This window comes from Dufourea novaeangliae, unplaced genomic scaffold (assembly GCF_001272555.1).
Source record: "Dufourea novaeangliae isolate 0120121106 unplaced genomic scaffold, ASM127255v1 scaffold21, whole genome shotgun sequence".
NCBI classification, from domain to species: Eukaryota; Metazoa; Arthropoda; class Insecta; order Hymenoptera; family Halictidae; genus Dufourea; species Dufourea novaeangliae.
Window position 1 is genome coordinate 2,224,913 of NW_015373910.1, and position 24,120 is coordinate 2,249,032.

The 24,120-nt window shown below is 38.0% G+C and overlaps 1 protein-coding gene across 1 annotated transcript; it reads left to right on the plus strand.

Annotated features, from left to right (window-relative positions):
* The first annotated feature begins 11 nt into the window (after positions 1–11).
* LOC107193901 lies at positions 12–23,402 on the plus strand. Its single transcript, XM_015583437.1, has 16 exons — positions 12–82; positions 5,265–5,408; positions 13,246–13,391; positions 13,466–13,638; positions 15,411–15,681; positions 15,804–15,955; positions 16,021–16,144; positions 16,609–16,769; positions 16,856–17,109; positions 17,195–17,415; positions 17,471–17,833; positions 17,876–19,203; positions 19,272–19,798; positions 19,879–21,857; positions 21,931–22,038; positions 22,116–23,402. The coding sequence occupies exons 1-16, from the start codon at positions 34–36 to the stop codon at positions 23,256–23,258; spliced, it is 7,143 nt and encodes a 2,380-aa protein (XP_015438923.1). The 5' UTR covers positions 12–33; the 3' UTR covers positions 23,259–23,402.
* Positions 23,403–24,120: the final 718 nt, after the last annotated feature.

The window sequence follows — 24,120 nt, forward strand, 5'->3', positions numbered from 1 at the left end:
CCAGAGGACCGATCAGACGGGATGATAGACAGGATGATCGTGGCGGTCCTTTTTGGACTGCTGGGACTGGGATACGCTTTACGTAAGTCTTGCAGCTTTTTTCTGGTGATGTTTGTTCAGTGACACTTTGAGAAATCTTACTTATCTTTTTAACTTGTCTTCGATTTTGGGATTTTGTCGTTGTAGTATGTGATTGGAGATTACATACGTGGATTGTTTTGTAAATTTGGGAATGAAGTCAATAGTGTCGTTGGGGGTTAGGAGATACTTCCAAAGGATCTCAGGTAGAAATTATGGAAAGTAGTGTGAGAGCAGCATACGAAGTGCTGAATTGAGTCGAATTCTATTGTATCAAAAAAATTGTCGAATGTTCAGGCACTTTAAACTCTTTTAGTAGCAATGTTTACTTTCACAGGTTGTTTTCGATAAGCTAATTTTCATGTGCTATAAACGATTCATCATTAGAACTATCGATGATAAGCGTATGCCTACTTTTATCAGTCAGTAAACGTGACAAACTTATGAAAATTTACAAATTTACAAATTAAATGAATCTTTCACTTTCATGTCGTAATAAAAATTGTAAATGGTCTGAGAAAATGTATTGTTATAACATTTTAATCATGATTATGAGAATGTACTAACCATCATTTTTACTGATTTGATAATTTTAATGTTAAGTCCCAGTGATTCTGTAGTTTTTATCGATGCAATTAGTTATGTAGTTGGCTGTGTACTATATTAAGAGTTTGCTTGATCATTTATTAGTACTAGTACTTTCTTCAGTCCATCGATTTAATTGCCATTAAATCTAACCTAAATTTTGGTACATATCTAATACAAGTGTCATTCTTTACATACAATCGAAGAAAAAGTTGCACGCGTAGTGATTTAGAGCAATTTCGCTTATAGAATGTACGAGCATGGTTGACATGCTTCTGTCACGCTTGAAACGTGACTGTTTGGATACATGAATGAGAATGATGAATGAAAAGAATTTAATGAACTGTTGCACGCTACATAGACTACGCTTGTTTTACGCTAATGGGCACCGTTAACAATTCACGGCTGCTTCCCATACAGGCTCAATGTAATTAATCACTGTTAATCATTTTACTTCACACCATACCGACTATCACACAGGTAAACAAAGTATCTATCTTAAAAACTATGAAATTTGTACTTTCCCTTCGAGAAGTTTAAAATCCAAAATACTTGTCTAGCTTTGGAAATCTCTGCTTCATATTTTTCAACCATTTTCGTACCTACAATCTTCTATTGTATTATAATATTAAATCGTATTGAAACCAGAAAAACTTTAAAATTTCAACTTTACTTTCCAGAAGTTCAAAATTCAAAACATCGATCTATCTTTGGAAACATCAGTTTCATCGTTTACTCTTTCAGCCATTTTCGCGTCTAGAATCTCTTATTCGATCATCAACTTAAATCGTATAGAAACCAAAAAGTTATTAAAAAAATACAGCTATTACATAAATCCATCGGTTTTCGTATCCTCATAAAGTTCTTCCTGCAGTCGTCGATTTTTTCATAGACCAAAGGTGTTAATTGCCCGGTAATAGTTAAAAATACATCGATCACGTCAAAATTTGGCGAATGCAATACTGTTTACACGATCGGAGATCCACAGAATCGCGTGATGTCAGTTCTAACTCGGTACTTAATTGAGCGTAAAGCCATATAAGCGGTCCCGAGCGGGATCATCACCTGCACGATTATCTTCTCGTTTCGTGGACTTTCCCGATCGTCGACTATCGGGAGCGTCCTGTCCTCTAAGGTTAGATTACGCCATCGTCAACTGGAGCAACGATCCGCGGACGCGTGCGCGCGCGCGCAAGGACGGTACCATTTACGTCATTACAAACTGCGCGATCTTCGGGCGTCGCGCGACACGAAAACGCGAGGAGGGCATTCCAATCTCGGGCGGGTGCATCGATTCACCAGATTATATATACAGGGTGATTTATAAGTGCAGGTAAATAATTCAGGAGGTAAATCTACACACTAATATCTGGACTCTAGAACAAGAATGTTTAACTCGATTTAAAAAAAAAAATGATATTCTATGTGTTTCCCGTATCAAATTTTTCACTCTTTTCGATGATAAAAATTATTTCTTTTTGTGTAGTTTTGTTTTTAATATAATAGTGTAACAGTGATATTAAGTACATGTCTTGTTCCAAGCCACACAGTGTAAAATCCATCATGTGGGGACTTAATGCATTGGTTAGAAATATTCAGTTACTGGTTAATGTTCATTGACTAGGGACATCAATATTTTGCTTACTTAATTTAATTAATTACATTTTTCATAAAATTGTATAGATATTAAAGAGTTTAATCTTCATGTACCAAATATTTATGACTTAGAATAAATAGTTGCAACAGCTTTAAATGTTCATTCATTGGTACGTCTACCTTCTTTAAGAAAAAGGGAGGAAGTAGTTACTGAGGTACAAGAACTTTTTATTCCGTTCGCCCTTATAGAAAAGATTTGAGACGCGTTTTTCTTAAAACATGCCTTTGTTGAGTTCGCCCTTACTACCTGCAACGCCACGTATCGTCGTCCGAATTCTTAACGTTTCAAACTCCATTTTTCAAAAAAATTTAGTTAGTCAATCTACATGAGTCTCATTGGCCCAAAGAATATTCATCCTAGAAAACAAGAAATATTCTTTTAGGTTCTAACTTCGAAACTTTCAAAGTCTTTTTTGCTTAATGGTTGTATCTCCAAATACTAAAAACAATTAAAAATTTATGTTGACAATAAGATAAACTTTTATTAAATATTGTAATAAATAGGTATTCAGTAGATGATATTATAGTGCGTTTGATGTATTTCACTACTTTCCTGCGTATAATATTAAATTTCGTAAACTTTAAACACAGTTTTCTCAGTTTAGAAACTAGTGGTGATAGAACAATCAAGAACTAGAATGACGATATGTTCATATAACGTTTTTTACTTATATTAGTGTGTAGATTTACCCCCTGAATCATCGACATGCATTTATATAGCACCCTGTATACCCCGTGGATTTCGCCAGGCAAAATCGGTAAAGAGACTTTCCAATTTGAACGGCAGCCGAAGATCACGCGATTTAAGAAAATAAAAGTCCGTCTGCCCGCGCTTTCTCCGTCGAATGCTCGCCCCTATCGAATTGTTCGATAAAAGATGCAATGTAAATTGTGACCATTCACTGGCGGCTGCTGTTCGCCGAACGATGAACACTTGTGCTCTATTTTAAAACGTATGTTAACGATATGTATTTATTAACATAGAAAGTGTCGGATCTATGCTCGACCGTCTGTAGAACTGACAGGTTTTTAAATATTGGTTCATTTTAGAAACTCTGAAGTTTTTGAGGCAAATTGCAGGGGCGTGCAGAATAAACGGCCTCAGCGTTACTCTGTTGTAATTCCTGAGTGTAACGTTGTGCAGCAAACTTCTTATCACGTAGAGAAGTCTTGAAGTTAATGTAACACTGTGTGAAAGTAATAAATTTTTCACAACAGTGTAACCATGCATGTTTCATAAGGTATATTATAATGAAGTGTTACGGTTAGGTACTTTTGCACGCAAATGTATATTTAAAGAATGTATAGTAGACATCTTCGTGTATGTTTTTCCACCTCTTTAGATTTGTTTCTTAATGTGTCTTTGGTAGAATATAAAGCTTCATCAAAATTTCTGATAATAAATTATAATCAAACTATCTCAAACAATCAGACTTTGAATTTTATAGTATCGAATGAAGCATTTTATTTGTATTCTTAAATATCCTTAACTAAGGAAATATTAGGTGGACCCATAAGTAATCCACTATTTGATTTCTTGGGGAAATCAGTATTCGTTTCTATAGAAATCAAGGATTTATACTGTTTAATTTATATTCATAGTAATATTTTTACTTTCAAATACGTCGTCTCACAATTAAACAAAAATAGAGGATTGTTTATTAATACACCTAATAAGTTCATGTTTCCTTTTGTTTGGAAATTTGCATAGAGCTAAAAACGAAACATTTATTTAAGAATAGAATATTGTTTTGTCAGGATTTAATAGTGTTTATACGTTTTGTCTCTATTTTCATTAATTTAGTTTCTGTCTATTACCAAATAATAATTAAACCTGCTTAACTAAAAAATGGAAACTCCTGAAACTTACGTCCACCGATATTTCAGTCTGTCAGTAGACAGCTAATATATGTTATTCACCACGAAATGTCAGAATCGTTTCCACATATTCGATAATAGGCGAATCATTTAATATTAATAAAAATCCCAGGCAATTCGTAAGTTGTTTTTCATGTTCGGAGCATCTCCTGCGTGATCCTTCGTTTTCTTGGCGGAGAATGGCAAGGCTGCGTGGCTATGTAAACGATTATTATAGCAACGGTTGCATCGCGCACGGTGGATGATGTCAACGGCAACGTTCAATCAATCCACAGAACAAACGTATCTCCGAAGCCACTAATTTTTGGATCGCTTTTATAACACCTCAGGGTTGTGGAAGATTACAGATCAGTCCTGTTATACCTGCTCGGTATCCAAACACCCAATTTTCTTCGAGCATGTCTGTTAATTAGATCGTAATATTAAAAGACAACGATGTTATGAAATGACCCTGCAAAATGATACATAGACAAGACATTATCATACGCGGCATTGTAACATCAGTGTTAATTTCATGGCAGGACTCTTTATCGGAGACTTTAATGTAGGTAGAGGTAAAATAGAAGCACGAAAATTCAGTCTTCTAAGTTTATAATCTCCAGTTTCATACCTCATCTTTTTACACTAATGGTGACAAAAGCTTGAGTAAGGTTTTATGTAAAAGATGAATCGACCATTGAGTATATAGTTATAGTAATAAACTATTATATAGAACGAACTGAATTTAATGCAATAAAATATTGAATTCATTTTTAACTTAACAATCACCGGACTCTCATTTTTCCAACTTAATTTCGTCCTTCGATGTTCAATTCTGGTAAAAAAATTAATAAAATGAAGAGATAAATATTTATATTTTCACATTCTTTGAAATAAAAGTCACATTTTTTAGGAGAAAAATTTGTGGAATTGATATAAGGGGTGAACGAGAGGTAATAGAACCAGTAGAATAATAGAAGAAACAAATTTCTATTGTCTGATTCTGTAAATTACTCAATAGGAGTTTAAGTTTTCGTAAACGGCCATGGATGTGATTTTAATAGGGCTTTTTATTACTTTTATTACAGAATGCCCCAGACAGAAGACATCACCGGGACGGGAGGTCGTCTGTTACACTTCCGTTTCCGACGTCGAAAAACTGAGCAACGCGATCTGCAGGTGCACCACGCTGGTGCATCAAGGATACGACGTGCGAAATCTCTCGGCTTCCGGTAAGTCCGCTGCATATATCATTCGGAATAATTATCAATAATCGTGCACAACGTATTGTAATCGGTTAATTTTGACGGGAAAGGATGCTCGTTTAGCAGACAATTCGCGATAATCGCGACGATCGACGGTAAGCGATTATGTCAGATGATTTCTTATTCTTTGCGATCGGAGGCGCGTGGTGAATTATTGTCGGATTACCGGACAACGACAAAGAAAAGTCATGGGAATTATATTGTTACAAAATTGAATATTGTCAATCAGTTCTGCGATGGAATTATGCACTTTGTAATTTATGTGGAATTAGCATTTATATTGAGTCAACTTACAGGAAGAATGCTTATATCTTTTTTCGAGATTATGTAGTAGGAACGTATGCAAATATTCTTGTGATTTACACCGTTTCAATATTAAGTGGGAAGGTACAAGTGGAAGGACAATGCGAAGAGACCAGTTCTACAGTAGCGGACAGAAAATTTACCATTTCTTCGATTAGATTTATTATTACTTTTTAACTTCAACTTTATTATGTGTTTAATGTATATTCTAATAGAGAATAAGTTTTAAGTTGATGTTAAGAAATAATAGAAATATAAAGAATCAGAGAAATGATAACTTTTTTTCCGATAGGTACTAATAAAGAATAATTAACAGTTGAATTAATATAATGTTCACATTCAAAAGAAATAAATTTGATTCATTTCCTTTACTTTGAAACCAAATTTTATATTATAATAATTATGGAAGAAGTAGATTAAATAAATATATATTGGCGTAAAAAATTAATTTATATTAGTGCTTTTAAAGAATAGGAACTGCAGTCGATTGTAAGCACGCGTTGAAGAATAGCACACTTATACCTTCATGTACAAGGTCATTGACTAAAATTATAAGGCTCATTAACTCATTTGATGTCTAGAGCCCTAATAGGTATAGGAAATGCTCATTAATAGCAGCACTGTGATACTATTAATACAGTTAACATTTTAAGTAAGGTTTCCCTTAACGAACAGAATTTAAATTAATATAAGATTATCATTGCAGTAGTCTTAAAAAATGACTGACTTTCTGTGAACATACTACCAAACATTATAAGCCAAACAAATCTTCGTAATAACGTATATTACATCTTCATATTTATTTCTATGCATTTAATGAAATCAATAATGATTTTTTACAACTATCTTCTTCTACTAACAAGTGCAATGCTGTTATTATAATCTTCAAACAATATTGGTAATAACATTGCAGTAACGATAATAACGTAATATTTAGCAGATTAAATTTTCACTGATTGCATAATTACTGCATCCATAGATATGCAACCACATCCTTGAACTTGCAACAGGATATCGAAACCTAACCGCAACGAACGTATCTTCTTGTCAACAGTCTTTTGTTATACTTACGAAATCAACTCTCACTTTACGCATATAAACTATCGACATGCATAACATACTTTTTTAAACAAAATTAGGATTCATTTCGTTTGGAAATTATATGTCCATATTGTTGTATTTTAGGTATCCGTAACATTATAATTTCACGGTACACTATAATTTTCCAAAGTAATTTTTACACTTGTTGACTGTGTCAATGACTACTCGTAATTATGTCATTAACTTCCACTCGTGAAAACTATCTTTACGCCGGTGATTAATGAACACTTGTCGCTGAATTAATTAATGGTGTCCTGCAAGTTCCAATGACATTTTGAGATCTTCAATGACTTCAACGACAGTAAATGCATGAATTCTCGATTACACTCAACTTTGTGCTAAACATATTCCTTAGATACATCAATTCAGACTAAGAAACATACAAACAGGACAAAATTTAAAATTAATATTTCATATCATCGCCATGACTCACAATTTCTTTACAAAAATTACTTTTAAACTCGAGAAACTTTTTCTAAAATAACATTTGTATTAATTCAGAAACTACACAAATGTCTCAAAGACAGTAGTGTACTGAATTTTTACATAATATAACGCCTTAAAGTCAGTAGTGGGCCTAGCCAGGTTATCTAAAATATTCGAACACATCGACTGCCACAGTGAAAAAGGCTGTACGTAATCAGACACACTTTATGTTCTTTTTAAAGTTATAAATCGTTGAAAATGTATGCATTTTGTTAATAGAGGTTGTTGATCGTGTTTCAAATTGTAGTGCAATATTAAATATTACGCAAAAATTGTATAATTCTGGGATAGGTGGGGGAGGGGGCAAAATCCAATTTTTTTCTTGTAGAATGGGGCAAAAGCCACTTTTTTCGTGGCAAGTATTCTCCCTGCCCCCCTTGGCTACGCCAATGGCAACAATCAAACAATAGCGTTTTAGATATCAAATTTACGTTCTGTAACAGCTTCTGTTGCACCTTGGCAGCTGCAGCTGCGTTTATGCAATCTCCTCCTCTTACCCCTTCTTCGTCTATTCATTCATATCTTCAACAGACTCGCTTTCAGCCCAATAAAATTGATATCAATCGCCATTAAAGTTGCATGAAATGTCACCTGCAACAATCCATCCATTTTAATAATGCAAGAACCTACCACAATCCTCGTCGTATATGCGTGTGTAATCACAATTGAACCTATACGATCGTTCGGACCTTATTAAAAATGACTTGTTATGCAAGGCAACAAAATTCGCCAGTTGAGAGCTGCAGCCCTCGGTTTCGAAACGTCGCCGAAATCAATTCGTGATGCATAAGAGAGAGGCGTGCGGTTAATTACGGTATGTCACGCGTAAAATTCGATATTCGCCTGTATACTTCGGCGACGGATCAACGGGCGATGAGGGCCAGACGTGGAAAAAAGAAGAGTGAGAGGGAGAAGTAGCGGCAATGGTGGCCAGACCAGGGCGTCAGCCAGAGATCGGCAAACTTATTATCTAGATAAAAAATGTCGACTAACGCATAACAGATAAAAAAGTATTTTGCCATTTTACTTGCTTAAACGTGGAAATTCCAATCTTTATGACAAAATTATATTTCGTCTTGAATGAGTAGACACATGGCAAACAATTATTTAATCTTATTAATTGTTTAAAAATCAGGATGACGATCTTAGATATTTATGTTTTCACTATGTAGCATTTGAATAAAATTATGCCTAACTCTGGTGACAACTTGTCCGATGGCAAATGCCTCCCCCTCCCCGTTAAGGGGTAAAACCACTTTAGCGGTCTGAAATCATAGTGTCACTTTGAGAATTTTTTCTAGATAAACAATGAAATAAACGAACAATCTGTTAAAAGGCCTTTATAGTATTCATCTTAAGTAGTATGAAATTATTTTTCTTTTTTCAAAATTCATAAAGGCCCTTAAACAGATCTTTCATTTATTTTATTATTTATCTACAAATTATTGTTAAGGTAATACTACGTTTTCGGACCGCTAGAGTGGTTACCCTCGAATCCCTAACTCGTCATTCGAGTCGAGACAATATTTAACATGTACATTCTTATTCATTTCAGTGTAGTTTATATCAATTACAACAGAAGAAACAATTACAGTATTTAGATGAACCTTTTATTGTGATACTACTTGTTTACTTGCTTTGAAAAATATAATACCACACTCTTCATATTTATTATATTACTTTTTGTTATACCTTGAATTCGTTTGTTTTAGTTTTCTATTCCCTTTATTTATTTATTTTTTATTTTGCAATTCTAATTACCTGAAGTCATCTCTATACTATGTATGTCACTGATTTTTTTAGAAATAAATGAATTTTTACATAAATTATTTTTCAAATAAATCGGTACCCAAACGGTTAAACATTAGACAATATATTAAAAACGGTAATTACCTTTTAGTAGCTTGAAAATAAAATTGATGTTCCACATTCTTACCCTATGCAACTAAAATTTACTAGCTTTAACATTATTTTCTAAAAAAATATAATATTAAAGTTGTAAGTGAGCTCTCCCCTTGTCTCCTGGGGACCAATATTTTCAGACCCAGTCCGCCAATGGCGGGCACAGCGCCGGATGAGGACAGATGCGCCTACGTGTGTACCGTGTTTATGACATAATCGCGCGAAAACGAGCTAACGCGTTTATTCTTCTTTTTTCTCGCCCTCGTTTCGCGCCATGAATGGCCGGTCCCGAGCGATCGCCGGTTTTCAAGAAAAAAAGGTTTTCTCCGTGATCCGCAGCTGATGTCTGCGACGATTACAAACAAACCAGCGGGAGACATTGAATCTATTGGGAAAGCTTGCCTGGGTTACGCCAATTGCATCTTTCGATACGGCTAGTTTGTGAGTCTGTTCTGGTATTCGAAGCAGAGACTTAAACTGGTATGATTTTGATACCGGTATTATGCCATCAAAGCTATACTGAAACCGATATATTACCGAAAACCGAAATAAATACCGATATTTTTCCGATTTCTATAACGGTAGGGTGTACCTTTAAAATACGTTTATTATACCGGTAGAAATCCCTGATTAGAAGTATGCCTATGTGAATTTACACATTTGTTTAATTTTTATGAGATGATCGTATGGGATGCAAATTGATTCTTGGGTTGGGTAAATGGCCACTAAATCCATTCGATCGTATGATATGATAGAAAAGAAAAATACTTCGTAAACGTTTCATGTATTAGGTGAACAAATAAGTTATCCACTATATTTTGTCAAATTCAAAACTTATTTTCGAGGACATCAGAAGATTTTGCAGTTTCAGTGACATTTGTTCTAATTCTTTGTTGTTTGTCGCCATTTTGAAAGAAGAAAGGGGTAGAAAGGTGTTTTCAATTTATACTGTGTTACCGGTTTATTAACAAGAAGTGGTGAATTATTTATTGATAGACGTAATATTAACAAATGTAGTATTTTTTAGTTTCCTCAAGAGTTCAAGATAATAGGGTGCATAAATAATACAATATTATTTAGCAGAAGTGTAAAATATTCCAGACAGGTACTTCAAAAATTCCCTGGAAAATGTCTAACATTTTTAATTCCAGTGAACAGAAATTCCACTAACATAATCTAAAAACCTGTAATATTATTTTAAAAATGGAGTGTAATATTAAATATGTATTTTCTTTACCCACGTATATTTATTGCATCCTTTGCTAAACAAATTGAAATTTCCATTCTTAATATGTACACTTCATTTTCAAAGTATCGTTGTTTGAAATAATTATTTGCTTTCATAAAGCGGACCAATTTAATTTCGAAAAGTGCCACGTGCCGGCACCAAATTCATGCGTGGGTGTGGTCAATGAGAGGCCAACATCGTCGAAAGTGGTCTCTACAGACGATCCAGATGTAAGATTTAACGAATATCACTTTCCCTCGCCTCTGCCTAAATCGTATCTAGCAAGTGTCCATTCTTCTCGCCCAACGGCGAGATTTAATCTCTCTATTGCCAGTGGACGTTCACAAAAATGGCGATCTGATTTCACATTCTTTCTACCGTCGAACGAGTTATGGACGCCTTGGTGTCCCCACTCGCTGTCAACGAATAAAGTAATTTCCTCTCGTATAGAAATATATTTCAGGTGTTTGAAATGTCGATTTTTTTATCTGACGCGTCCTTGAACAGGAATAATTACTTGCAGACGAAGTTCTGCGGAATGGTATTACATCGAGCAATCGTCGAAGTCGACGATTTGGTCAAACCAGTTTTCGTGCGTGCCATTTTCAGACGTAATTTCAGAAGAAAGTAACTGTATGTAATGCAATCCTTCAGGCAGTCTGATTTTCGAGTGATGCAATTCTACTGTACATATATACTGCGCGAATCGTCTTTCGTGATTTCTTGGTAACACAATATTAAAGCGATTTTAAATTTTATGTTTCCTACACGGCATACTTTTTCCTAAGTAAATAATATTTATCTGTAAATCGTAAAAGTAGACTAAATAAATAATTTAAAGTACAGTCATTAATTGAATTCTTCAATGTACTATTATATCACGACTTATGAATGTCTTAATAGAATGTTGTATTTGTTATCGTATACTTACATTCTTAGTTTAATAATTTTTGTTAAAATTAAGCAGAATGAACGACAGAAGAGTACTTGACATCAGAATAATATGTAAGTACGTATTAGGTTTACGGGTGGAATTAACTTAAGGAGTAATTTATTGTCGTACTTAATTGTTCAACTAATTGTAAGTTGATCCTGATTTCAATTCTAGAGCTAATTTAACCGAGTACATAACGACTATATAAACTGAAGAAACATAATGAATAGGACGGAATCGTTTCGACACACGTCCGCAAATAGAAAATAATGCTTCGTAATTTTTAACAGCGATCATTGTCGCGACCAATTACGCGAATGCGCGAAAGTTCGTGATTAATTGTACGAGGACAGTGATTTCGTTTCACCAAACAGCATCTCGTTTCGTGTAGGCTGCGTCGCGAGATTGACAATCACGTCGAAAGGAAGGCGGAACTCCATGGGAGCGCTTTTTACCGGTGAACGTTAGTATCGTGAAATTTACTTCGCGATCGAACTAGGAATAGAGTTTCAGGAAAGAACATAATTTTATTGTCATTGTTAAAATCTTAGATACATGTAGAGATAACATAAAAAAAATATTTAAAAAAACAATAAGGAACACGCATGGTTGCGAAGATGTGACAAGAAATATTATTCATCGCCATCAGAGAGAGCAAAAGCCACCACTTCTATGGCCTAATGAATGTCGTTTAATTGCAAGAGATATGGAAGAGAAAATAAAAAAAGTAGAGACACTACAGAAATAAGAATACGTTACGATTGTTCTCGAGAGAATGGAGCTCGAGCTTCGAATACTTTTAATTTCCTGTTCGTTGTGATAATTGGACAGGTTCGCCACTTTCTCCTTTTTCTACCCGATTGCATTTTTATGGGATTTGAGGAATTATGAATCGCAAGGATTAGTTGAAGCTAATTAAAAGCGTATTATCGACAATTTATAGAGAAACGCGGAGCTGGTATTATTAGAGCACGTTTCGTTTATTGGTCTGTTTTTTTTTAACTGTAAGGAACAATGCGGTAACTAATGATATTGGAAGTATAAAATGAATTGTAAATTGTTAGACTGTGAATCCTTGTGCAAAATCCTACTTACTTAACCAAACTGTAGAAATATGTATTAGCTAGAAAATTATTTATTTTCTCAAATATACACTGCGTGGCATAATTATAAAACCACCCTAAAATTTTCAATCCTTCATATACGTATATTCTGGTTAAAATAAGAACGAACCACTTTTTTCTAGGGAACACAACCTACCATTTTCTAGAGAAACCTTATTTCTTAACACGATGTCATATTTGCTTCGCTTTTATTTTAACCACAATATATACGAACTGAAAATTTTAGAGTTAAATTTTAAAGTACTGAGTTAAAAATCCATTAAAAAATTTTGTTATACTTTGTACACAGTTTTAATTTACTTGTTAATTAAAATTATAATAACAACTTTCGATCTTAATTGACTCAAGTATCCCACACGTTTACTTCAAAGTACTTCATTAAACGTAGTAATTAACCCTCTGTGACCCTTGTTATTTTTACTATTTCCGCGCTCCTCTGCGTCTTTTATGGCCAGACCTGTTTTCTTATCTTATAGGCTTCCAAAAAATCTGAAAAAGTTCAGGAATACTTTCCAGGGTCTCTACTACGTGATCCAATAATTTCTAGAATGAAATGCATAAACGTTTTTTAATAACAATCCTTTTGTTTCGGAGATATTTGAGCGTGAAATTTCGTTTATACCATAAAAACCCAGGGGTATCACAGAGGCCTAAGATCCAAAGTAAAGAATAAAAAGTATAAATCCTAAGAAAACGTTTAATAACATCTAAATACAATTCTTCAAGGATTCGAGAGTTTTCGGAAGTCGTTGAAGGCAATCAATCCAGCCCTTCAGTTCATGATTTCCGTGGATGACCCAGCAAAGACGCTGAGGACTTCCGGTACAGTGCGTCAAGAGATCACTGCTCGTTTGCTAGGCACCGTAAAAGATGTAATTTATATTTCTCTGATAACATCGAGTATGAAACCACTGAACAATAATTAATCAATGCGTCCAATTTACAGATCGACGGAGTTGAATTAAATATGACAGCGGGATCGAGGGAGCGGCTGGTGCACTTCGTGAAGGGCTTAAAGGACGAACTGGTGAGGAAATCGTACGACAAGAGAGTCTTCCTTGTTCTGCCATCGAAATCGGAGGATCTAGCGAAACAGTTCGATCTGAAGGAACTCTCGAAGTAAGTGTTGTTTCATCCTTATCAGATACTTGACTAGACGCGCGTAAAACCGGTAAAGATTCCGAAGAATTTCCCAGGCGCTTCGTCGTTGTCAGCTCAATTCTCTCATGAATTATTGACTAAGAGGACAGGTGAGAATTCAGTAAAAACTTCTCATCCATGTTCGGCCTATATGCCTAACCTTGTGCCAGTTTTAGACTCGATAGTGCGTCGAGAATGCCGCGTCTGACTGATGCACCAGTTGACCGATCGATTGTTCGCGGATCGACGCGCCTTTCAATTAACAGATCGTTCGCGAACTGTCGTCGAACTGTTCAGTGTTTTTCATTGAATATGGATGAGCATCGGGGGCAGGGAACGTTCTTGAATGCGATTGAGAACGAAAGCTATTATCCAACGAGGTGACAAAACTACGGGCACTGCTTAAAGCTTCGTCAGATTTTCTTGGTACTGAAGCTTTGAGATATGTCGAAGTTATTCTTATTTGATTTTCTATTTTAATACATTGACTGCCGCAGGATTTTCGTACATTTCAGCCACAGCGTCGAAGTGAAATTTTCGTGTAGAAGAATACAATGTTATATATAATTATTAAAGTCAACTATGCTATCATACTTTTGGCATTTAGTTTGTTGAAGTTTACTGATTTATGGTTCAATATTAATAATATCGAAAAGTATACTCCGTAGAGTGAGGGTCACCGGTAACCTCCACGGCATTCAACGTGTTAATTTGATAATAATTTAATCAGGTTTCTTATTGAGTCAGGGGAGGTTAAAAAAATTGCATTTGTAATTAAAACATTCGCTACCCCTTATCATATATCTATGTGTGACGCTCCAATTTCTAGATGAACATATTTACTTGATAAAAGCAGAGTGTATTTTGCAATATTCACCTATATTTTAGGTTATTCATTATTTCCGTTTTATGTACATTTAACACCTAATCAATAAAATACGAACATTCTAATTATAAAACTATCCTAAAATTTTCAATTCTTATATGTATTGTGGTTATAATAAAAACGAACCAAGTATGCCATGTCTGACATCGTGTTGAGAAATAATGTTTCTCTAGAAAAGAATAGCGAACATGTTAAAGAAACTTCATTATTTTTTGTTCTATTATTAAACTCTAATTGACAACTGATGTAAGCCAGAAATCGTCAAAACCAGTTTATTTTAGTCTTACAAAATCGAATCTTTCTTGTAGTATCAAAGCAATTAAAGAAATTCAATATTTGTTAGAATTGCACTATGGTCAATATCTGAGAATTTGAGAATAGTTTGGATGTCCATTTGTTTCCTATTATCTAATACTATGAAATTAATAAATATTCGCAAAGATTTACAATTTTCTACAAGAATATAATATGTTAATGTGTAGCATTAATAACAAATAGTTACTCGTTCTTCACCTTAAGATTAATGACTATGTATAAATTCCCCATCGGATATACACTACCTAAAGTAAGTCAAGAGTAAATCCTAGTCAATGTCCCTATGTGATTCGCAATGAATGAGCTCGGAGCATTCGTCGCCGTTCCTTTCAATATGAATGAGACCATTCTCAATACAGCGTCAAAAGGATCTATAACAGCTGGATCTAATCATTCCCTTACACAAACAACAGGTTCCACACGATGATTACATTGTTTCACGTGCAATTAGGTGTGATTCGCGGAATTGAAGAAGCCAGTTGACGATCCCTTTTTTCCGTATCCGTAAACATTAATGCAAATGTTTCTAGTTTTTCATAATTGTCGTCAGGTACGTGGATCTATTCACGGTCCCGACGCATCACTTGGTCGAAGATGACGAGGACTATCATACTTTTCATCCGTCACGACTGATGGGCATATTCGACATGTTCAACGCGGATAGCCTGATCGACTTGATCAGTGGATTGGGCGCACCTAAGAGAAAAATCTTGGTGTCGGTGCCTGCGAGTGCCTACAAGTTTAGTTTGAAGGATCAAGATGACAATACACCAAGATCGCCAACGGTGGAATTGCAGCCGGTTATTATTGATCAGAAACAGGTGTGAAGTTAATGTTATTCGGAATAAGTTGGACCTAAAATTATGAATTTTATTTTAAACTTGTGGTATATTCTTGTAAGAACAAATTATTTGTCTGCATGAGTTTATTTATCTGTGTTTAGTTATGTGATTTGATGAACAATGGCGAATGGACGGTCGAAAGAGACGAAGACCTCACTGCACCTTATGCTTTTAAGAATAAAACGTGGATCGCGTTTGAAGATAAAATTTCAATTATGATTAAGGTATGCTACGTCCCAGGTTTATATTTTCGGTAATGAATTAATCTTTGCTGATATGTAATGATTGGTACCTATATTTATTTTTGTAGGGAAACAGCATCGAGAACGACTTCGAAACGAAATGTGGGAAGCCCATTACTCATGAAATTCATCATTCATTCACTGATTTCAAGAGGAAATCCAGGGCAGCAGTCCTGAACGCTTTAGAAGATGATTTACATGTAAATAAACAATTTTTTATTCATGATAAATTGTATTTAAAAGTTAACGACAGTCGTTAAGTATGATTTCTTCTTTACTGAGAAGCAGTAATTTTATAGAAAAGATTCCTGCTTTTGAAAATACATTGCATTTAATTAAAGTACTGCTTCGAGTGTCGGCTAAATTAAAATTCGTCTTTCTAGCTCCGATATATTATTTTCATTAAAGAATTTGAGAATTAAAGTATTCGTCGGTACAATACCGTTTACTGAAATCTCAAGTATGCAAGAATTCTTAGTAGATGGCAATACTTATGTACTCCCAACTTTTAACTAAATTTGAATAATTATAAAAAATGAGTACGAAATTACTATTTCTTAATATTATAAAATACTTTTAAAGACTTCAAAGTTTTTCTTTCCCTGTAAATCAATTTTTTTCATAAAGCAGAAAATGAATGAGAATGATTTTTATGAAATTGCAGCAAACTCACTTAAGTTATCCAACCAAAGTTAAATCATCCGAATTTCGAGTGGTCCGTGTAGTGGACACGGAAGGACACATTCGAGCAGTCCGAGAAAACACACAAACTGAGTTCACTTGCTCGAGACAGGGCTACTTTGTTCATCCGAAGAGTTGCAACAGGTATTTATAACAATATTCACATTAACTCGAATATATTAAAATTTATTCAACAATCGTTAACGTTAAATACCAATTCTTTTTTATAGATTCTATCGTTGCGTTAAATTCAACCAAGAGGTGGAAGACTACTCCGTCTTTGAGTTTGATTGTCCTGCTGGCCTAGCATTCGATGAACATACAGAAGTTTGCGTTTGGCCAGGATCATTGTCTCAAGGATCCGCGTGTCCTGGAAGCAGTGAAATCGCTCCTGTAACACGAGTAAGGTTCGAATGTCCTTCAAAATCTGGATACTATGCGGATCCTCAAAATCCTCGTTGGTTCTTCGCCTGCATAGACCTAGGTTCTTATCAATTGGCATAAAATATCAACTAAATGCTCAACAAGTTCGAATTTGATCATTTCTTCACGTAACACTATAATTTCAGGAGGCCCAGAAATGATGGCATACGAATTCCGTTGTCCATTCGGACTGATTTTCGATGAACACAAATTAGTCTGCGAATGGCCCTGGTTGGTACCAGGATATTCAGATAGTGGATATACAAGAACTGAATACGACAACCAAGGTTCTACTCAAGGTACTGGTGGCTATTTCACTGGAGGTTTGCCCCATGGATCATCTGGAGCTACAGGACACCAAGGTGGAGTATATTCGGGTACCACAGCTGGTGTTGATTATTCTGGAGCAACGGGAAATGCAGGATATTCAGGATTCTCTGGAGCAGCTGGCGTTGGATATGCAGGATCGAATGTTGGAGGCCATGGAAGTTCGTTTGGGCAGGGATCAACTGGGTACTCTGGAACAACTGGAAATGGATACGCTGGTTATTCTGGTAGCTATGACGGTAAAACAGGATCAAGTGGAGGAAGCTATGGCGGCTCAGCTGGCGCAGGATATGCAGGATCAGGAAACACTGGTTACACTGGTTCCACGAGTGGAGTGTATACTGGACATACCGGGTCTGGTTTGGAATATACTGGTCAAGTATCTGCAGGATCAGGTTATGCAGGAGGCTCAACACATTCCGGAACTAATGGAGTTTACGGTGGAACAACTGATACTGGTTACACAGGATCCACACATTTAGGAGGTTCAGGTTATTCAGGCACAGCAACTGGTGCCCATGGAGGATCAGGATATTCAGGTTCAGAAAGTGATATTCATGGAGGCTCAGAATATTCCGGCTCAAATGTTGGAGCATATGGAGGATCAACAAGTGATGGTCATGCTGATGGAGGTTATACTGGATCTGTTGGTGGCGGATATGCAGGATCAACAAGTGGTGGTCATGATGGATCTGTTGGTGGAGGATATGGAGGATCTACAAGTGGAGGATATGCAGGATCAACAAGTGGTGGTCACGATGGATCTGTTGGTGGAGGATATACTGGATCTGTTAGTGGAGGATATGGAGGATCTACTAGTACTGGCGGATATGCAGGATCAACAAGTGGTGGGCATGATGGATCTGTTGGTGGAGGATATACTGGATCTGTTGGTGGAGGATATGGAGGATCTACAAGTGGCGGATATGGGGGTTCAACGAGTGGTGGTCATGATGGATCTGTTGGTGGAGGATATGGAGGATCTATTGGTGGAGGATCTGTTGGTGGAGGATATGGAGGATCGACAAGTGGTGGTCATGCTGGTTCTGTTGGTGGAGGATATGGAGGATCTACAAGTGGCGGACATGCAGGATCAACGAGTGGTGGTCATGCTGGATCTGCTAATGGAGGATATACTGGATCTATTGGTGGAGGATATGGCGGATATGCAAGCTCAACAAGTGGTGGTCACGATGGATCTGTTGGTGGAGGATATGGAGGATCTACAAGTGGCGGATATGCAGGATCAACAAGTGGTGGTCACGATGGATCTGTTGGTGGAGGATATGGAGGATCTACAAGTGGCGGACATGCAGGATCAACGAGTGGTGGTCATGCTGGATCTGCTAATGGAGGATATACTGGATCTATTGGTGGAGGATATGGAGTATCTACAAGTGGCGGACATGCAGGATCAACGAGTGGTTGTCATGCTGGATCTGCTAATGGAGGATATACTGGATCTATTGGTGGAGGATATGGCGGATATGAAAGCTCAACAAGTGGTGGTCACGATGGATCTGTTGGTGGAGGACGTGGAGGATCTACAAGTGGCGGATATGCAGGATCAACAAGTGGTGGTCACGATGGATCTGTTGGTGGAGGATATGGAGGATCTACAAGTGGCGGATATGCAGGATCAACAAGTGGTGGTCACGATGGATCTGTTGGTGGAGGATATGGAGGATCTACAAGTGGCGGATATGCAGGATCAAAAAGTGGTGGTCACGATGGATCTGTTGGTGGAGGATATGGAGGAACTACTAGTAGCGGATATGCAGGATCAACGAGTCATGCTGGATCTATTGGTGGAGGACACACTGGATCTGTAGTCGGCGGATATGGAGGATACAAAGGAACAACAAATGATGATCATGCTGGAACATCTATTGGAAGCTATGGAGGATCTACTGTGGGAGGTTATGAAGGATCCACTAGTGGAGGATACGCAGGATCAGCAGGTGGTGCTCATGCTGGAACTACTGTTGGAGGATATGGAGGTTCCTCTAGTGGAGGATACGCAGGATCAACAAGTGTTGCCCATGGTGGAACTACTGTTGGAGGATATGAAGGATCAGTTGTAGGAGGATATGAAGGTCCAACGAGCGGAAATCACGTTGGTGTACCTGGAACGGGATATTCCGCTTCAGTTGTACCAGGGTACTCAACAGGAGGCTATAGTGGTCCAGGAATAAAAGGCGGCCATTTTAGTACATCCAGTGTTCAGTACTCGGGGTCTCATGGCTCTACAGTACCAGGAACCCAGTACATTGGAGCTAATATAAAAGGTTCTCAAATTGGAAACTCCTCACCTGGCCAAACCATTATTTATGGCACACAACCGACACAAACGCCAATTTACGTATCTGCTGGCACAGCCGGTACAGGTATAGGCTCTGTTGGTGGAGTGCAAGGGCATACGTGTAAGTATTTTCTGCTGGAAAAATATAATATTACGTACGCCCAGATGAAATTGTTTAATTTATTTAAAATTTGTTTACAGCTGGAACAATTTATGTACAGAAACCTGACAAACCAAGCGTTAACTGTGTCACCAGTTGTGTCAGTACTCCGCAACAGCCTGGTGGTCAGTCCCAGATACCAGGCGGTTATGTAACTGGTTACGAAGGTTCTGGCGGTTCAGTATACCCTGGACAAACAGGAATAACAACGACTTACTTCGGAAATGCTGGAACAAAAGGATATGGAGGTGCTGTTACCTCTGGAACAACAGTCTATCAAGGTGGTAGTGGATACACAACTGGTTACCATGGACCTGGGAACAGGAACGATTTAAACATTACCTTAAGTGGTAGCCAAGGACCTTCTTTTGGAACCAGCTATCACGGAATTAGCACACCGTCCGTTGGTTATGGAATTACAGGAACCTATGGCACTGGAACGATTGTAACCGGAAACAATATTCACGGATCAATTGCGACCGGAGATTCCTCTCCCGGAACTCTGATCACGTACGGAGAAACCCCAGGCACAGTCATTTCAGGATCCAGTGACCAAGGTACCATAGTAACCGGAGGTAACCATCCAGGATACGTAAAAACTGGTCAAGGCACACCTGGCTATGTAATCAGCGGAGGAGTCAAGACTGTATACACCGGGTCTGCTAGTCCTGGAACTGCAGTTTATGGAACTCCTGCACCCGGTGTCGTCTTAACCGGAACACCTGAACACGGAACTATCCTTAAAGGAGAACCCAGCCCCGGAATTATTCTTACAGGACAGACAGCGCCTGGGGTGACACTTGGTGGATCAGTCGAACAGGGAACAGTTATCGGCTCTACAGGACATCATGTCTTTACTGACTCAGGTTATATTCAACAAGGAGATATAACTGTAGGCCCTACTTATGGAACGAAGATTGAAAAGGTCCCCATCGATACCGGTTACAAAATAAACGAGTACCACGATAATGGAGGACGTGGCACTATCAAATTCAATAACGGTGAAGTGACCACCAAATACACTGAAAATGACATTCCAGACTACAGACCAGCTGGTGGTACCATTCCTCCTGATACCCTATTTCCTGGTTACAATACAGGTGATTCTGGATTACCAACGCCACATGGGTTCACGAAAACAGGACCTACTAAGACAGGGATCACGACTGCAACCTTAGGTGGCCACGGCAGTTACACGATCAGCACAGGAAAGACAACCCCAACACCTAAACCTGATAACATAGGCGCAAAGGCGTTCGAAGGTAACGTCGTTGGATACACGAAATCTTCAACTGACAGCAGCGTCAAGGTATACCCAGGTTCAACGCCATCTCAAGACGTGAACTATGTTGACACCTCTAAAATTACTTTGGGTCCATCAAAATCAACTGGGTATTCGTACCCCAGACCGAATGTTCCATTTAAAACTGGTTCCACACCGTCTACAGTGGTTCCAGTTTCTTCGACAGAAGGCAGTGTCCTTGCAGGAACGACGCCAACGCCATACTTAAACGTCGAGGTATATAACAGCCCAAAATTCGCCGGTCCAACAGTTTCACCTGCAGTCGTGGATACTTACACTGGATCCACTGACGGATACTATCAAGGAAAAGTTTCGACTGGGTTCTCGCGTGGACCAGTTCCAACCGCCACGCCTGTGGTTTACACAACTGGGCCTCTGGAGAATTACAAGACAACAGCTTTCGAGGCTGCTAAAATTCCAGTTACAATATCTACGGTTCACCCAGTGTTCGACAATGGATACAAGACTATCGTGTCCTCCACGCCGATTCCTGTAACACTGACCCAAGATAATTTCAGTGGCAGTCTTCAGACTGGATCGATATCCACTCAGAACCAATTTGACTTTGGAAGAAGAACTTCGCAACTAGGTGGTCATGGAGAACAGGGTTACGTATACAGCACGACACCCCAATCAACACCAGGTGTAACGTCGACATACACGATTTCGAAACCTAGGCCATTTGGACCAAGCATTTCTGTGACCGAGCAGCCCCAGGTTTGAGTCACTTCTCATTACTTAAAAATTCAATCTGAGTTTGCCATTTTTTAACTATAATACGAATTTTCAGATTAATTATGTATCTTCAACGTCCTCTGGTTCTGAGTACTTCGATTCCAAGAGCTCCTTTGGACAGAGAGTAACGTCTTCCGGTATTTCAGAATCTCTGAAACCTCAGGTAGGTTCTAGTACCTTTAACTTGTCGGTTACTATTAGAGTTCAAGGAATATCACCTGAAACTGTCCTAAATTACAGACTCAGTACCTGCCAAGCGACTACATCTCCCCAGCCGTTGGCGTGACCTACAGAAAACCTTTCCAAGTGCCTGGCATCACATACCAGTCAACACCGATCCCATCCGTGATACCAACCGGAGGTTCTCCAACGAACGTAGAAATCCCCAGGAACGAAGTTGGAAAATTAATCACAAACTATAATAGAGGCACCACCAAATACGTTCCAAGCCAATACGACATATACACACCAGGAGTATATACTGGAGGAGATATCTCCAGGACGCAACAATCTTCTCTGCCACCATCGGGACAGAGCTATGGCTCAACGCCGGCACCATTCGGAAGGACCCAATCGTCATTCTCCAATGGATACTCGAAATCGTCCTCTGGAATTTCGTACCAAACCACTGCCAAATCCACTGCCGTAGGAAACGCTAAAGTAATTGTGAAATGGAGCGATCTGCATCCCCTTCTCCTAGGCAAGCTTGGAGCCGAGTGTACCTGCAAAGGGGATCCCTTCGCCAATCTCAGAGGTCCTGGCTCTAAACTGATCAACTCTTCCAAGGGTAAAGTGGACCTGGCTAACTATGATGACTCTGAAATCTACGTGGATCTCGAGAAGACTGGTTCCTACGAGTACGACGATTACGTGACGAACCAAGGACCCATCAAACTCTGGCCTAAGGAAACACCTGCTCCTCTGCTAGAGTCTGGAATTTCTCAAATCCAAGAGAGACCTTCGTCCACTTATCTGCCAAGTGTCACACCTTCCGTGACTGTAGGACTTCACGGTAGCATTCCACCAAGTACCCCAGTCAATCATGGCTTCAGTGCTAACTACAGATCCGGAAAGAGCTTGAACAACGATGGCTCTACCACGAATTCTGTTGGAAAGGGCGCTTCGTTCGATCGCTATGGACCCGGAGGACTTCGTGATTCGGAAGAGGTACTCGAGGGTGCTACCAATTGCGCCAGACCAGGTCTCTTCCGACACCCGAACTTCTGCAACAAGTTCTACGCTTGCCACTGGGACGACTGGAAAAAGAAGTTCACGCTTCACGTGTTCAACTGCCCGGTGCATCTCACGTTCGACAATGGCGCCGGGGCATGCAACTGGCCCAGCATGGGACCAGCCTGCCAGGACGATAATCTGTTAGTTTAGATGATTAGATGTCGATGGACAGCTGATCGATCTCGGGTACTGCGGCATTCTTTTTTATATCAGCACTTTCTCTAAACTCTGAAAGGAGGATTGCATCTTGTGGGTATCAAAGATCTTGGCGTAAACCTGTTATCGCGAGAATAACACTTGATCATTATGGAGCAATACGGGTCGATCGACCGTATCCGCTTTTATTGATCATTAAATTAATTGCAACACTAGTGGGACATTTGCAGAAGAATCTGTAGAATGTGTGGAAAGTTTTAGAATTCACGGAATTAGGAAAAGGTCCTTATGTCGGAACAAATCTTTTTGAAGAAAGCAATATGGTGAGCCAGGAATTTTAGTACATTCAATCGTAGTACACTTTAACTATTTGTGAAACTTGATTGCTGCATTCAAATATTACGTTGTTCATACGAGCACCGTACTTCACCAATTTTTTTACCGTATATTCATAATTACTAATCTTTATTTTACTTAATGACAAATATTTTCAACAAAATGTTTTAATAATTGTACTATGAGGGTAGACAAATTTTGCGATTAAAAAAGAACAATTTTCACTGAAATATCCTAAAATTACACTGTCACTTTTCGTTGGAGACGAAGTCTCTTAATGTACTATTAGGATTTTTGGCCCACAGTATGTGATTTATAAAATTAATACATTTCACAATGACCCGTTGAGTGTTTCCAAGCAAATTGTACGATAAGCAGCAAACCGTGATGTAACGTTTAATTATAACGAGCCGACGGTTTACGCTGAATTTCTTTGCATACCTTCGAGGCCCGCGGAACGGGCGTACAACGGAGTGCTTTCCGGAGGTAACGAGGATCAAGACAAAGAAGAAGAAAGATC